The sequence below is a fragment of the Maniola jurtina genome, chromosome 16, assembly GCF_905333055.1.
Source record: "Maniola jurtina chromosome 16, ilManJurt1.1, whole genome shotgun sequence".
NCBI lineage: Eukaryota > Metazoa > Arthropoda > Insecta > Lepidoptera > Nymphalidae > Maniola > Maniola jurtina.
The window spans coordinates 11,477,408-11,491,780 of NC_060044.1; the positions used below are offsets into that span (position 1 = coordinate 11,477,408).

At 38.4% G+C, this 14,373-nt stretch overlaps 1 protein-coding gene across 3 annotated transcripts in view; it reads right to left on the reverse strand.

Moving 5' to 3' along the window:
* LOC123873291 (centrosomal protein of 164 kDa) overlaps positions 1 to 14,373 on the reverse strand; it is a 26,137-nt gene continuing 11,764 nt past the window's right edge. The window contains exons 13-22 of one of the 3 annotated variants that reach the window (XM_045918080.1): positions 14,128 to 14,305; positions 13,345 to 13,459; positions 12,381 to 12,452; positions 11,928 to 11,997; positions 10,100 to 10,233; positions 9,264 to 9,421; positions 8,529 to 8,666; positions 1,924 to 2,068; positions 1,137 to 1,201; positions 1 to 545 (exon numbers count right to left, since the gene is read on the reverse strand). In XM_045918080.1, coding sequence (XP_045774036.1) covers positions 462 to 545; positions 1,137 to 1,201; positions 1,924 to 2,068; positions 8,529 to 8,666; positions 9,264 to 9,421; positions 10,100 to 10,233; positions 11,928 to 11,997; positions 12,381 to 12,452; positions 13,345 to 13,459; positions 14,128 to 14,305 — 1,159 coding nt within the window. In that variant the 3' untranslated portion in view covers positions 1 to 461. Of the gene's footprint in view, positions 546 to 1,136; positions 1,202 to 1,923; positions 2,069 to 8,528; positions 8,667 to 9,263; positions 9,422 to 10,099; positions 10,234 to 11,927; positions 11,998 to 12,380; positions 12,453 to 13,344; positions 13,460 to 14,127; positions 14,306 to 14,373 lie in introns of those variants that run through there. The other 2 variants (XM_045918081.1, XR_006797655.1) reach the window with 2 other exon arrangements.

The window sequence follows — 14,373 nt, forward strand, 5'->3', positions numbered from 1 at the left end:
GGCGCCTCTTTAGAGCGCTTCCCAGTCAGTTCCACCACCAATAAACACCAGCAGAACACAAGCAAACGCCACCACAGACGAAGTCCTGAATTTTACTTACACAATCGGGGGGCTGGTCGGAGAGCTTATCGACCATTGAATTAATCGACAGTCAATCCAGCTGGAACCTATGTATCACACGTAACATATTTCTGAATCCATTGTATTTATAACTAGCCTAGAACACGTGACTTTGTCCGCGTAGACTACACCAATTTCAAACCCCTATTTAACCTCCTTAGAGGATGATTTTTCAAAAATCCTACCTTAGGGGATGTCTACGTCATAATAGCTATCTGCATGCTTCCTATACGTTCACTAGTATGAGCTGTACGTTTATAGATCAGTCAGTCACCTTTTCCTTTTATACCCGTATATTTAGATATATTATTATATAGTGAATGATATTCGTATCATAATGATTATGGCGCAGTTTGTAGCCAGGCGCGCAGCCCTTTAGCCCTCTCTGCCACACCGTCCGAGTTGTCCTGCATCACGGGCTCGGGCTGTAAAGTTTTATTTCGTATAACTATTTATAAAAAGCCGGCCAAGTGCGACTCAGACTCTCGCACTGAGGGTTCCGTACGACTTTTGCGACATTTTGAACGATAAAAGCTATTATGAATTACAATAAAAAACAGTTTTTAAAATATATAGGTCAAGCACCTTCATAATATGATACCCCACTTGGTAATAGTTGTCTTACTTTGAAAATTGAAAATGCTAATCATTTGTTCATGAACACATTATAATTTTTTTCTTGTGAATCAACCACAAATTCACGGTTTTTGGATTTTTTTCTTTACTTGTGCTATAAGATGTGCCTACCTGCCAAATTTCATGATTCTAGGTCAACGGAGAGTACCCTATAGGATTTCTTGACAGGCACGACAGACGAATAGACAGACAGATAGACATATAAGGGTTCCTTTTTTCCTTTTGAGGTACGGAACCCTAAAAACGAATCGAAAATAGAGGTGTTAAATCATTCCCTCTCACTTATACTCTTTAGCAAAAGATTTAGCACATTTTTTTTAATGATAATTTAAAATTAGCAGTGTACTTATAGATAGAAAATGAGTAAATCCGATACTTACAGCGGATAGTGTCATCCTGGTCTGGGAAGTCGTGGGCATATTACAGGAACTAGTTTCTGGTGAAACTGAAACAGAAAACAAACTAACCATAAGAGGGAGCAAGACAGAGCACAGCATCCCTTCTGTCTGGTGAGCCGTGAATAAGCTGTGCGTTGTCGTACAGATGACATTTATGTCACAGAGGCACATCACAACTTTTGTTATATGTTCAAACCCAGATGTATCCTATAGTTATGTCATTCTGCAATTATAAAGAAGACCAATCAATACTAAGGCATATAATCTATAGAGTGCACTTTGACTTTGCTCAGACACTGTTAAAACGAGACAGCGTTATACGGCTGTCATAAATTTGTCTCGTCTTAATTGAAACTTAAGTCTAAGCAAAGTCAAAGTGCACTCTATAGATTTCAACCTAAGCTATGCTGCGCTATGCTCTATCGCTCCTCTAAGATAATAACGAAGATACAAAGAAGCCCTATTGCGCTGCGCTTTGTACGGCTGTGTTGTGTTTAAAACATAGCAAGGATCACGCGACACAGGCTGGCTCGCTTGTCATCGCATTGCCCATTTCGTTCACGCTTCTTTCTCGCTTACACTTGTGCGCGTGCATGTCACGCTGTCGCAGTTGCGCAGCACACCGCATACTTTACTTAAAACAATATTGTTTGTAGAAAAAACATGGCACCAGAAAGTTAGCTTAGCTTAGCCAGCCTCTACTTCATTCTCCGCTTCACTGCCCGATGCTTTATTCGTCGATACCTCCTTGTCAACAACTGATACTCACCCGTGTTAAGTCTCCTAGCGTCCAGGGCTCGCCAAATGTCCCGCACGTCTGCGTGCAAGGCGCGAAGCGAGCGAAGCACCGCGCCGCCGGCCTCCACTTCATTCCCCGCTTCGCTACCCGACGACGCTTCGCTCGTCGTTACCTCCTTGAATTGATAAAATGTGACGTAAATTCGAGAAAGACTGGAATTTTAGGGCGCTTACACAACACTGCGGCGCGACGACGCATCACAAGAACGATGTCGCACCGTAACGCAAAAACACAACGCAAAAAATTGCATCCGGAATCATTTGACAACACGTTAACCATTTAATCTTGTTAGATATGGATAGCACCATGTGTGAGCTAGCTTTAAAACGCATCAAGAAAAATCAGAAAGTACTGGATACATTCGTTTATTGCAGGACAAAAAAGTAGCGCATCATCGCATCTCAAATTTGTACGAGTTTTGTGCGTCATAAATTTATGCGATGCGGCATTGTGTAAGCGCTCTTAGCAAAAGGGATATATGTAGATTGGTTTTCTTTCACTTAAATATTTTTTTAAACGCTTATTTTGCGGTAAGGGCATAAGTTAGTTTTAAACGTTACAGTTAAGTGTAATCTAGTTTTTGTATGTGGAATACAAAAACTAGACGATCCTTCACGAGTCACCACTGTAATCAGAACCAAGTGATGTGCACTCCGAACCGTAACAATAAGATCTTCATCCGGACTCTTGGATCCGGTTATATCTTCTAGTTGTCTAACGGAGTATTACAAGAGTAATACTCCGTTAGACAACTTCGTTAGCGCGATTTAGGTTCTTTGGCGATGAGTTGAAAACCCGGTGGCGACATCTCTATTCTGTATCTAGAGACTGCCACAACCATCAATTAGTATGTAAAGTAGCGCACATTTACAAGCTACACCTTACTAAAAGTAACACATAAAATTAAGGTTTAAAAGAAACTTTTATCGTCATGGAAGTTGAAACATGAAACTACGTAATAGTCCATTTTATAGCATTTGTTACTTTTCCAATCAATAAACGTGTACAGGGCCACGTGGCGTACATTTACCACATGTAGCCAGCGATAGCTCCCTTGCCATTTTTAGAGGGTTCTTATATAGAAAGAATTTTGAGCGCAATACTGAAACTGTTTTTCACGCTGGCCCAATATGTACTGTAGCTTTCAGTTAGGTTGCTTAGGCTTATGCTTAATCAGGGGCAGGCACAACCTATTAGCAAAACCTCCATCTTTTTCAACTTTCGTGACGCGTGTTGTAAGGTAAAATTCTAAAGCTCGACATAGAAAAATGCGACATCCAAAACAAGCAATGAAAAAATAACTACACAACCTTCCGATAACATGAGCAAACAAAATATATCGATGAATGAACCTGTACAAAATCATGAGATAGACAAGGCAAAATAAGTACAAGGAACCAAAAGCTTAATTTGCTATAATGACTGACCAGTGACCATACAGTCTGTTAGCAAATGATAATTTGCTAACAGACTGTATGGTGCAACGAGTATTATAGGTCCTTGGGTGCAACATGCAGCATGTGATATGCTGGGCGATAGGACGGACGGTGCATATCGCATGCTGAATGTCGCACGATACAGATTTGACTGTTTCAGCGAATTATTAGCAAATTAAGCTTTTGATTCCTTGTATATCATGGACTTCCGCAAAGTAACGCCTGCTTCTATACAAGAAAAATAAGAACAGCAATCTTCAAGCCACTTTTTCTGTTGCGGAACACAAAATCGAAAGAAAAAACATATATATATGACCATTGATGACAATGAAAGCCGAATGAGAGGATGAAGACGAAATGCGAGAGCTACGTGGAAAAGGCTGGGTTGGATCACCATGGCTAGATTGTATACGTGAATACGCAAACGTGTAAAGAATAATACATTCTTTACGAAAATTTGTATTTTGTACTGTAGGGTAAGGACGATTACGCACTGCATCCGATCCGAATACGTGAAAATACGTTCTGAAGTAGTGTACAATCTGCTAAGATGTTTTTTATAAATTCGTAATCACGTATGTTTAGTTTCCGTAATCGCGGATAGATGGCGTTACCGCCTGATTGTGTCGCGCGGTCAGTTGTGGCCTGTGAAAGAATATAATATCGAATGCGGTACTGTTCATTGTTGTACTCAGTTGTATACGAGTTTGTTAATAAACAACCATATAACCAGTGACCTGAAGTATCATTTTACTGTACACACCGGAAGTTGTAGCGTGTACATATGTTCCTGCGATCCGGATATAGCGGATTATAGGGTTGGTGGTTTGTACAACCTAGTCGGCATCGACGTGGTGGCGGATTGTCATCGATGGTGTCAACCCTGGAGATTGGAGCCAGGGGTTTCAGCCTGAAGAGGAAGACCAGGCTGTGACGTCAGCGGCCAGTGGTGGAGCGAGAGGGAAGATCAACCGAGGACGTCACGAGGACCCGATGACGACACGACCCGACCAGGAGTGTGAAGTTGGTGCGGAATATAGTGAGTGAAGTGTGCCGTGATAAATTGTGAGTACTTTATTAATTACTTATTTGTCAAGCTAATTTGGACCTTCAGTCAAAGAAATAAATTCAAGCAAAATTGGACCTTAAGTCAAAGAAGAAAATAACTTTAACAAATTAAAGCTAGTGCATGGACATAGACTAATTCTCGAAGAAAAGTGAAGTGACGGGGAATCCATGCCCAAATTTCGTCTATGTCCGTAATTCTCAAACACTTCTCAAACAACAAATTTCGGTAAATTGGAACATAGGATTAGTTAAGTTAAAATAAGGACTTGTGATTTTTCTAAGTTGAACTGTAACTTGTAAAATATTTTGCGTTCTATTTTGGACTTGTGAAAATTTCAAGATTGAATTTTAACTTGTATTTTATGTTTAGATCTATTTGTCAATTAGTTTAAAATTTCATTTGTTTAAGTTTAAATTTCTCACAGTTATTTGTTTATGTACCACATAAAATAGCCATGGAAGTTTTCGATAAACTTCAGGAGGATAATAAGGAGCTTATCTCTAAAGGTAAAGTCAACTTTAGGAAATCACCTAAAGATCGTATAACGATTTCATATGTAGAGACGCGTTTGGAGGCTTTAGAGAATCAATGGCAATTATTTGTGGACGTGCATAGACAGATGATTACAGAAGTAACTAAGGAAGAATTAGAAACGTCTAGTTATTCTAGAAATTCAATATATGATAGAACGGAAGAAATATATTTTGATTATAAAACTGAATTAAAAGAAACATTACTAAAATTAAAAGGCAAAGTTAAAGCACCCGTAGAGTCAGTAAGTTTGTCAAGTGAAGATAGTAAATCTAAATATTTTGTTAAATTGCCTGAAATTTCTATACCAAAGTTTTCTGGAAAGTACACAGAGTGGACAAGTTTTAGGGATCTTTTTACTTCATTAATACACAACAATCCTAAATTAGATAACGTTCAGAAACTACATTATCTTAAGAGTCATTTGTCTGAAGAAGCAGAGCAGCTTTTGAGACATGTTCCCATCACTGATGAGAATTATAGTGTTTGCTGGACTCAGTTAACTAATCGTTATGATAGTAAAAAATATTTGGCTAACAGCATTTTACGGCGTTTCATGAGTCAGAAAGCATTGCACAATGAATCGTCTAGTGCTATTAGAGAATTATTAGACAATATGAACGAATGTCTTAGTGCTCTACAAAATATAGAGATAGACATTAGTAACTGGGACATTATTATCATTTACATTATAAGTCAAAAGCTGGATCCTGAGTCCAGGAAGCAATGGGAATCAAAGGCAAATGAATCTGATGAATTGCCTACTTTGTCTGCTTTTAAAGAGTTTCTTGAACATAAGTATAGATCTCTAGAGTTTTTGGATGTTAAATCTAAGCCTTCTAATGTGAGCAATAAGGTCAATGTTTTTCATGTAGCGAATTTTAATGGTTCTAATACACCCAATCTGTCCAAATTTAGCTGTCAAAATTGTAGAGGCGATCATAAGTTAATGAATTGTAAAGAATTTGCGAAGAGTGACTATAATACCCGGCATAACTTTGTCCAAACTAGTAGGCTGTGTTTCAATTGTATGAGCCCGAACCATTTTGTCTTTTCATGCCGTCAATCCTCTAGATGTAGAGTATGTAGAAGGAAGCACCATTCTCTACTTCATCCCCAGGCAACGGATAATGTAGAGTCAGAGAAGGTAGAGTCAGAGAATGGAGAGTCGAGTGAGAAGGATGTAGTTGTTTCGTCAGCAACCACATCACAAAACGAAGAAATTGCCCGTTTTTCAAGGGTTTGTAGCCAAGTCCTCTTGCCTACAGCTCTTGTTGAAGTAGAGTCGGAAAGAGGTGCTAATGTAGCTGTTAGATGCTTGTTGGATCAAGGCTCAATGGCTTCTCTAATCACCGAGTCAGCTGTACAAGCGTTAGGACTGAAGAAAATTCCCAACACGGTTTACATTTCAGGAGTTGGTAATCAGGACAAGTCTGTAGCTTCTATGTCAATGGTAGAAATCAAGCTGAAGTCTATCCATGATCCTCAATACACTTTGGTAATCAAAGCTCATGTAGTTAACAAACTGACGCCTTTTCTTCCCTCAAAGAAGGTAAACGTTCAGCTATGGCCAGAACTAACTAGGTTGAAGTTAGCTGACCCGAAGTTTGATATACCCAATAAAATAGATTTGCTGCTTGGTGCAGAAGTGCATAGTCAGATTTTAGCTGAAGGTCTCATCAAGGGTCCTCCTGGGTCCCCTGTGGTCCAAAACACTCACTTTGGATGGATCTTATATGGCCAGATTCATGCAAATCCTCAAAAATCTAAGTTGTGCCAAGAAAACAGTGTCATGGTCAGCATGCACACTCAGATAAATGAGAATGATATGTTGAAGAAAATCTGGGAGCCAGAACCACATGATATTTCATCCAAGGAGAAATTTCACGCTCGGACTGACTCTCCCGTAGTACTTGCGTCGCGTAGCAGTCAGCGAAGTAGATGGAAGACCTTCAATGCTAATCGTAGATCGGATATTTGAGAGCTGTCGAAGATCGCGATAGTTTAAATTTGTGGAAGCAAGGTTCCTCTTGGCTAAGCAAGGTTAAAATAAATTACAGTCCACATAAAGAGTGCCAAGATACCAAACTATTAGAGAAAGACAGACAGACATCACCGAAATCTTTTTGCCGTATTTCGCCATCTAGTCAATCCATCGTACGTCCGATGGGTCAGTTTTCTCACTCAGCTAGATGGCTATAGGACGTAATCGTTGCCAAGCATGCTGGTTCGGACAATGTTACGCATGATGCACGATAGGTAGATAAAAGATCACTTTGCTGTTAGCGATTAAGTCACTGACTTACAACTATCTTATAGATATCTATTGTAGTCTAGAAATTTGAGAATTTGTAATTAATTAGTTCCTAAGTATGACTTAAGTTTAAGCTTTGTCAAAATGTATTACTTGTATGAATTTATTCTGTAAAGTCACCATGGACTAGAGATTAATGATCCTCAAATTGTTAAGTTATATAATAATTGTTATACTAGTTACTTATGAACCAGCAGCGGTTCATGGTGGGCGGAATGTACAATCTGCTAAGATGTTTTTTATAAATTCGTAATCACGTATGTTTAGTTTCCGTAATCGCGGATAGATGGCGTTACCGCCTGATTGTGTCGCGCGGTCAGTTGTGGCCTGTGAAAGAATATAATATCGAATGCGGTACTGTTCATTGTTGTACTCAGTTGTATACGAGTTTGTTAATAAACAACCATATAACCAGTGACCTGAAGTATCATTTTACTGTACACACCGGAAGTTGTAGCGTGTACAAGTAGTCATAACCTCAACTATTTGTATGGTAGCTTACGCACTAGCTCCGACTTCCGTCATCAGAGTTTTCTCCGTCATCCGTGAGAATATCTCGGATGTGCCTCGGATTCCAATCGGAAGCATGACGTAGATAATAGATATATCAGAGGCCCACTGAATTAGCTTGAATTTGAACCAGAGATCGGATTAGTGTCGGTCAAAGTTGTTTACATTATTTTCACGGACTCGGATTGGATGAGTGCGTAATCGCTCTTAGCATAAGTTTTTATATCTCATCAACGTTGATAAAAATCAGGCGGCAAAACAATGACGCCAGAGTAAAATCGACTTAGAGTTCCTTTATTTAAATTCTATCAACGTTTGTGGGTAAAATCTTAACCCTGTCGCCAGGGGCGGATCTACTTAAAGGCTTTTTGGGCTGCAGCCCAGGGCCCCGCGAATATAGAGGGCCCCCAACCGAACTGAAACCAATAGACAGTATTATCAATAATAAAAATTATCTAGAATTAATAAAAATAAATAAGGTTGGCAACACTACGATCAATCAACCCGTGTTTTAAACAGAAAACAGTTTCTTGTCAAAATGGCAATTAGTCTTCAATTAGTTGAGTAATTAGGTAGGGCCCCTAAGCAGTATTAGCCCAGGGCCCCACAAATTCAAGATCCGTCCCTGCCTGTCGTTAATCAATAACGATGTTTACTTTTTTAAGTTTACAAAAGGCGTATTCACGGCAACAATCAAGCGCACAGTAAAATCCACCTGTATCAAAGGTGGTGGCTGCGCGTCGGCGAGCCTGCGCAGCGCGCGCTCGATGTGCCGCAGCCTTATCTCCTTCTCGCCGAGCAGCGCGCGCGCTCGGTGTAACGCGACCTCTAGCTCGGTCGCCTCGCGTTCCTCCTATGTAACGAGGCACAACTCACCATATAACGAGTTATAACTTATGTCACAGTTCAAGACAACAGTTGACAAAACGCCGAGGCTTCAACGTCACTGGCAGACGTCAAATGTTCCTACATTTGACGCTAGGTAGCCCATGAGTAGCCTACCTTTCTTTGATCTCACGTCATCTATAGCCTAATACTTAACATATCGTCGATTCAGGATCAAGCCGAGAGTTCCCTCATTCTAGTTCACTCTGCTTATGTTACGTTAGGTTATAACTTACAATGTAAAAAAATATAACTTATACAACGAGTTATAACTTATAATATACCTAGCGAGTTATAATTATCAAAATATCACTAAATATAACTTATGTAACTAGTCATACGTTAAGTTGTAACGCATTATAACTTAAAAGTAAAGAGTTATTATTAAAGCTGTTACGAATTACACATTGTAACGCGAGTACCAACTTACCACTTACGGTAATAAATTATAGTGTATTGAATATAACTTGTGACGAACGGACCATATTTTCTAAATGACTAAGGTTGAGATAATAGCTTGTAACTAAAGAGTTATTACTGATTCTGGAGGAAAAGATAAACTTACCGACGGTGCTCTATGCGGGGACAGCGAAGCCCTAGACTCCCTCAGCGCAGCCCTGCGGCGCTTTAACACGGCTCGCGCGCGGCGCATACCCTCCCGTTCTATTAGCGCGCGGTGACGGACAAACTCTAATTCCGGTGTGTCGGCGGTTGCGACCGCACCTATCAATCAATCGATACTACTTAGTATAGATTTACCTATTCTACTCCATTTACAACCTCTCGCACTGCCAAGGGTCACTGGTAGAGATCTCTTATAGAGATAAGTGCTTCCCTGTCCACTTTTTCTTTCCTTTTATTTATATTGTTACAACTTTCTGGTACAAATAAATAAATAAATAAATAAATTTACTACACTAATAGTATAATAAATGCGAAAAAGTGTCTGTCTGTCTGCTAGCTTTTCACGGTCCAACTGTTTAACCGGTTTTGATGGGTACAGAGTTAGCTTACATCCCGAGGGCGGACATAGGCCACTCTTTATTCCGGAAAATCAGAGTCCCCACGGGATTTTAAAGGCCCATCCGTTTAACCGATTTGCATGAAATTTGGTTCAGTGACAGCTTGAATCCCAGAAATTGATATAGGCTACTTTTTATCCCGGAAAATACAACCGTCCCCATGGGATTTAAAAAACCTAAATCCACACGGACGAAGTCGTGGGCATCATCTAGTCTTAAAGAAAAGGTTAACAACTTCAAAGGCCCATCCGTTTAACAAAAATATGTTTGGTACAGAAGTAGCTTGCGTCTATGAAACTTGCGTATAAACCGTTTTATTGTATATAATATGTTATAAATCACATATATTCGATTAGATAATCTATATCTGTGCACATACCTAATTCGGAAAATGGATATCGTAAACTATAAGCCGGTTGACATGCCAAGTCCGGGAACTGGTCTTCTAAGTCATCTAACTTGCGTAATTGCTGTCTTAGGGATTCTAATGGACTGGACCAACCTTCGCCCCGCCTAGAGAAAAACAAATGATTATGGTCAAACATTGGTCAAATATCGGAAAATTGTAATAATATAAGATTACCTGTCCACTAAAGCTGAGCGGAGAGGAGTCGTATTTATCATAATAATCAGATTATCCATGATCGCTACAACCTAGTGCAAATTTGCAAGATTTCATAACGATTTCTTAACATTGACGAATCATTATTTATTATATTATATATATTATATTATATTATATTATATTAATTAATAACAATGGCAATCAAGAATATTCTGTGATTACAAATACAAAGGCGATGCGCTAAAAAATGTTAGCCAGAGGGTATAGGTATATGAAAGACAATAAATCCTGAATACAGTCATTTTAAAGTTTATTGTTGTTATTTGGTTCACTGGATGCGTGCATTATGATTTTGAGTAACCTGCCCCCGATTGTGTTAGAAAAACGTATTCATAGTAATCGTAATCGATAGCAAATTCTGTCCTCTGATTGGTTGAATTCGCTGTTCACGTTTTTTTACAGCCAATCAAGGGGCAGGATTTGCTACCGATTACGATGAATACGTTTTTCAGGGGCTGATCATTTTAACGATAGGTACTTGGGCGTGTTTATGGAACAAAACACAAGAAAACAAACATTTGTTTTAATGCCGGATCACAATCCAGCAATCCCGGTATCCTGCAGTTGTATCTATATTGATCCATGATTAGGTCGCTTATCGCAAATTGCACTACTCATTCCGATCACTGCAGATTATACAGAGATGACGTAATAAAATGAACACGTCATCTCCCAATAATCTAATTGGTCGGCCAAACACGTCTCCGCTCCGCTCCGCTTCAATGGACAGAAGCTACGGTTTCCTAGGCTAATTTAACTGCTGCCAATTTACTTTTAATACATTTTTTTTTTAACTGGGTATACCCGGCATTCTTTAATATCTATATTAAAGAATTCGTGAATCATTTTGGACCGCTAAAAAAACGTCGCAAACCTGTTAAACTGTCGCCGTAAATACGGCCGCTATTTGATGTTACGGAAACTCCGCACTCAAGGAAACCCCAACACGTTTCAGTGACGTCCATCGAAGTTACAATAACGCCGCTATAATAATATGGACCACTCTCTTAGGAAACCGTAACTTTACTAGAAATAGAAGAAAAATGTGAGATATCCCAAAAGGCACTGTGCTGTCTTTGAATTTAACAAGTATGTTGCATACAAAGCTTTAGTTTTCTTGGATAGATGAGCCGTCATATAACGGCCGCTATTGACGGGACCCCTAGAAATAACGCTTTTGACACCTATGTCAAAACCTCTAGGAAATCACGCAATCTTGTTTTAATAGACAAACTTTTAACTTGAAGTCATTTGATATTAAGTATGCCACTTTTAAACAAATCCCTTTTTTTATAATGGCAAGATAATATAACTTTAAATCGACATTTTTTCATATTTACTATGGAAAATATATTATTGATTTTGCGAAATATCTTATTTAATTTACACTAGCCACAAATTTTGCCACTGTTTTACCTAATAAATAATTAATATATAAATATATTGATAGCAGCTCGCAATATTTTTCGAACGTTTATCGAACGTTTATAGCAAAGAAAGCTTGTAAGATTTCTTGGAAAAAAAAGAAGTAAATGTAGAGAATTGGAAAAGAAAAAATGCTCTTATGTATATTTGCACATACTTAGGCGAATAGTTAAGGCGCGACGTTGACGCAGATTTTAATCTTGTAAAACACCTACGTCGGCCGTGACCTGAAAATAATTTGTACCTGGTTTCACACAAATAATCTAAACTACGAATATGATCGTGAATGCGAATGAGTTCGTCTGTTTGTGTGTTACCTCTTTACTTGAAAACTGTCGATTCGTATAGTATATTTTTTTAATATCAGCTAAATAGGTCACATAAATCCAATATAGCGGATGCTTTAGAAAAATTATAACTATTTTAGAGACTTATTGAGTAAGTAAATACAATAATATAAATCAATGATTTTTTATCTCAATATTTATTAAATGTTTGCGTAATTACTTACGGATTTTATTGTATAGAACTTTAAACAATCGAAACGACGTGTGTGACGTCATTATGAAATCAATATGGCGGATTATTAAAAATAGTTTTAAATACGTACCATTTATTGCCTCTTTTGGCTTTTCATCCGCAGTGGTAGCGTCTGAAGAATCTTGGCAATCGGTTGTAGCACCTGAAATAAAAAAAAATTATATATATAACTCCCCCCATAAATGCAACAGAACTAGTTTTTAGAGAAGAAAATAACTAATATTGTGGCTAATTCTGAGCGCAACTAAATTTTAGAGTATTTGCATCTTTTTCTTACCAATGTAATAAGAAAAGGACAGACAAACCTAATTTAATTTAGAACTGTCAAACTTCGTGACTTTAGGTGCCAGTCGTGGGCCGTGTTTAAAGTAGAGCACACTAAAATTTTGAATAAATTTAAAATTCCTATTCCGTCCTACTTTAACAATATTAAAAAGAAAAGGATGCAGATACTCTTAAATTTAGTTTAAAGAAAAATATCAGAATTGACGCCTATCTCTAAAATGAATTATTGTTGCCCTTTTCACAATGCTCTCTGTGGAAAAGCATAAGGCCGCCAAATTGTACTACTTACTTTTTATATTGCTTGCTGATTGATGTGCGTTTTAAAAGCTTGCTGCGTAATGTTTTATTGTTATATTTCTTTTCATGATGGTATACAATAAAGCATCTAAGTCTAGATTGAAATTGAAATCGAAATATTATTTCGATTTCAATTTCAATCTAGACCAGTCAGTTTCGTTTAGAGATTGTATGCAACAGAATTAACCACCTTTAATAACTAACCTCGGTCAAGTTTTTAAAAATAGCTTATGCCTGCGACTTCGTTCGCGTGGACTACACAAATTTCAAATAATTTACCCCATTAGAGGTTGAATTTTCAAAAATCCTTAGCAAATGTCTACGTCATAATAGATATCTGCATGTCAAACAGCCCGCTCCGTCCAGTAGTTTGAGCTGTGCGTTGATAGATCAGTCAGTTAGTCAGCCAGCTTTTCCTTTTATACATTTAGATATTGAAATTGAAAATGTACCTGCATCTCTATCTCTCTCTCGTCTTCGCCTGGGCGGTTCTCGGAAGGCGACGCTGGTTCTTTTTGATCGAGGGTGCTTGACCGCCGATATTTGTGATGTGTCTGATTGTAACGTCTGCGAATATTCATAAAAAAATTGTACACTACTGTCCAGGCCGGAAATAAGGCAATTTACGGCCTAGTAATATTGGAAGGATGAGGCAAAGCTGAGGACTTCCCAAGTGATTATAAAAGGCCGAGGCACCCGCCGAGTCGTTTTAAACAAAACGAGGCATTTTTTTTTGTTGTATCTTATCAGTAATCATCAGTACTATTACCTAGTCTTCGTTTTTGCGTTCTGGTTACACCCTGTATATTTCCTAGTTTTTAGGGTTCCATACCCCAAAAGGAAAAACGGAACCCTTGTCTATCTGTCTGTCCGTCCGTCCATCCGTCCGTCGTGTCTGTCAAGAGAACCTATAGGGTACTTCCCGTTGACCTAGAATCATGTTTGGCAGGTAGGTAGGTCTTATAGCACAAGTAAAGGAATAAATCCGAACACCGTGAATTTGTGGTGACATTATTAAAAAAAATTAAAATGTGTTTCAATTTTCAAAGTAAGATAACTATACCAAGTGGAGTATTATAATGAAAGGGATTTACTTGTAAATACTAAAACAGACTTTTATTCATTTTTATGCATTATAGTTTTCTTTTATCGCGCAAATTGTCGGAAAAAATACCCGAGTACGGAACCCTCGGTGCGCGAGTCTGAGTCGCACTTGGCCGGTTTTTTGTACTTACATTGTCCCTCCTAAGCTTCCAGTCTTCGTTATTATTGTCGACAGATTTAGGCGCATTGCTCTCCGAATAAGATGTCTCGTTATCGTTAAACTTGATCGTTGGATTGTTGTTCCTAACTCTAGTTGGCTCCGCTTCCACCACAACACTGACTGATGTGGTTTCATTCAGTTCTTTACATCTGAATGAAAGAGATATACTATTATTCTAGAGGTACTATACTCAATCCACGGAGAGAAGTTAGTATAG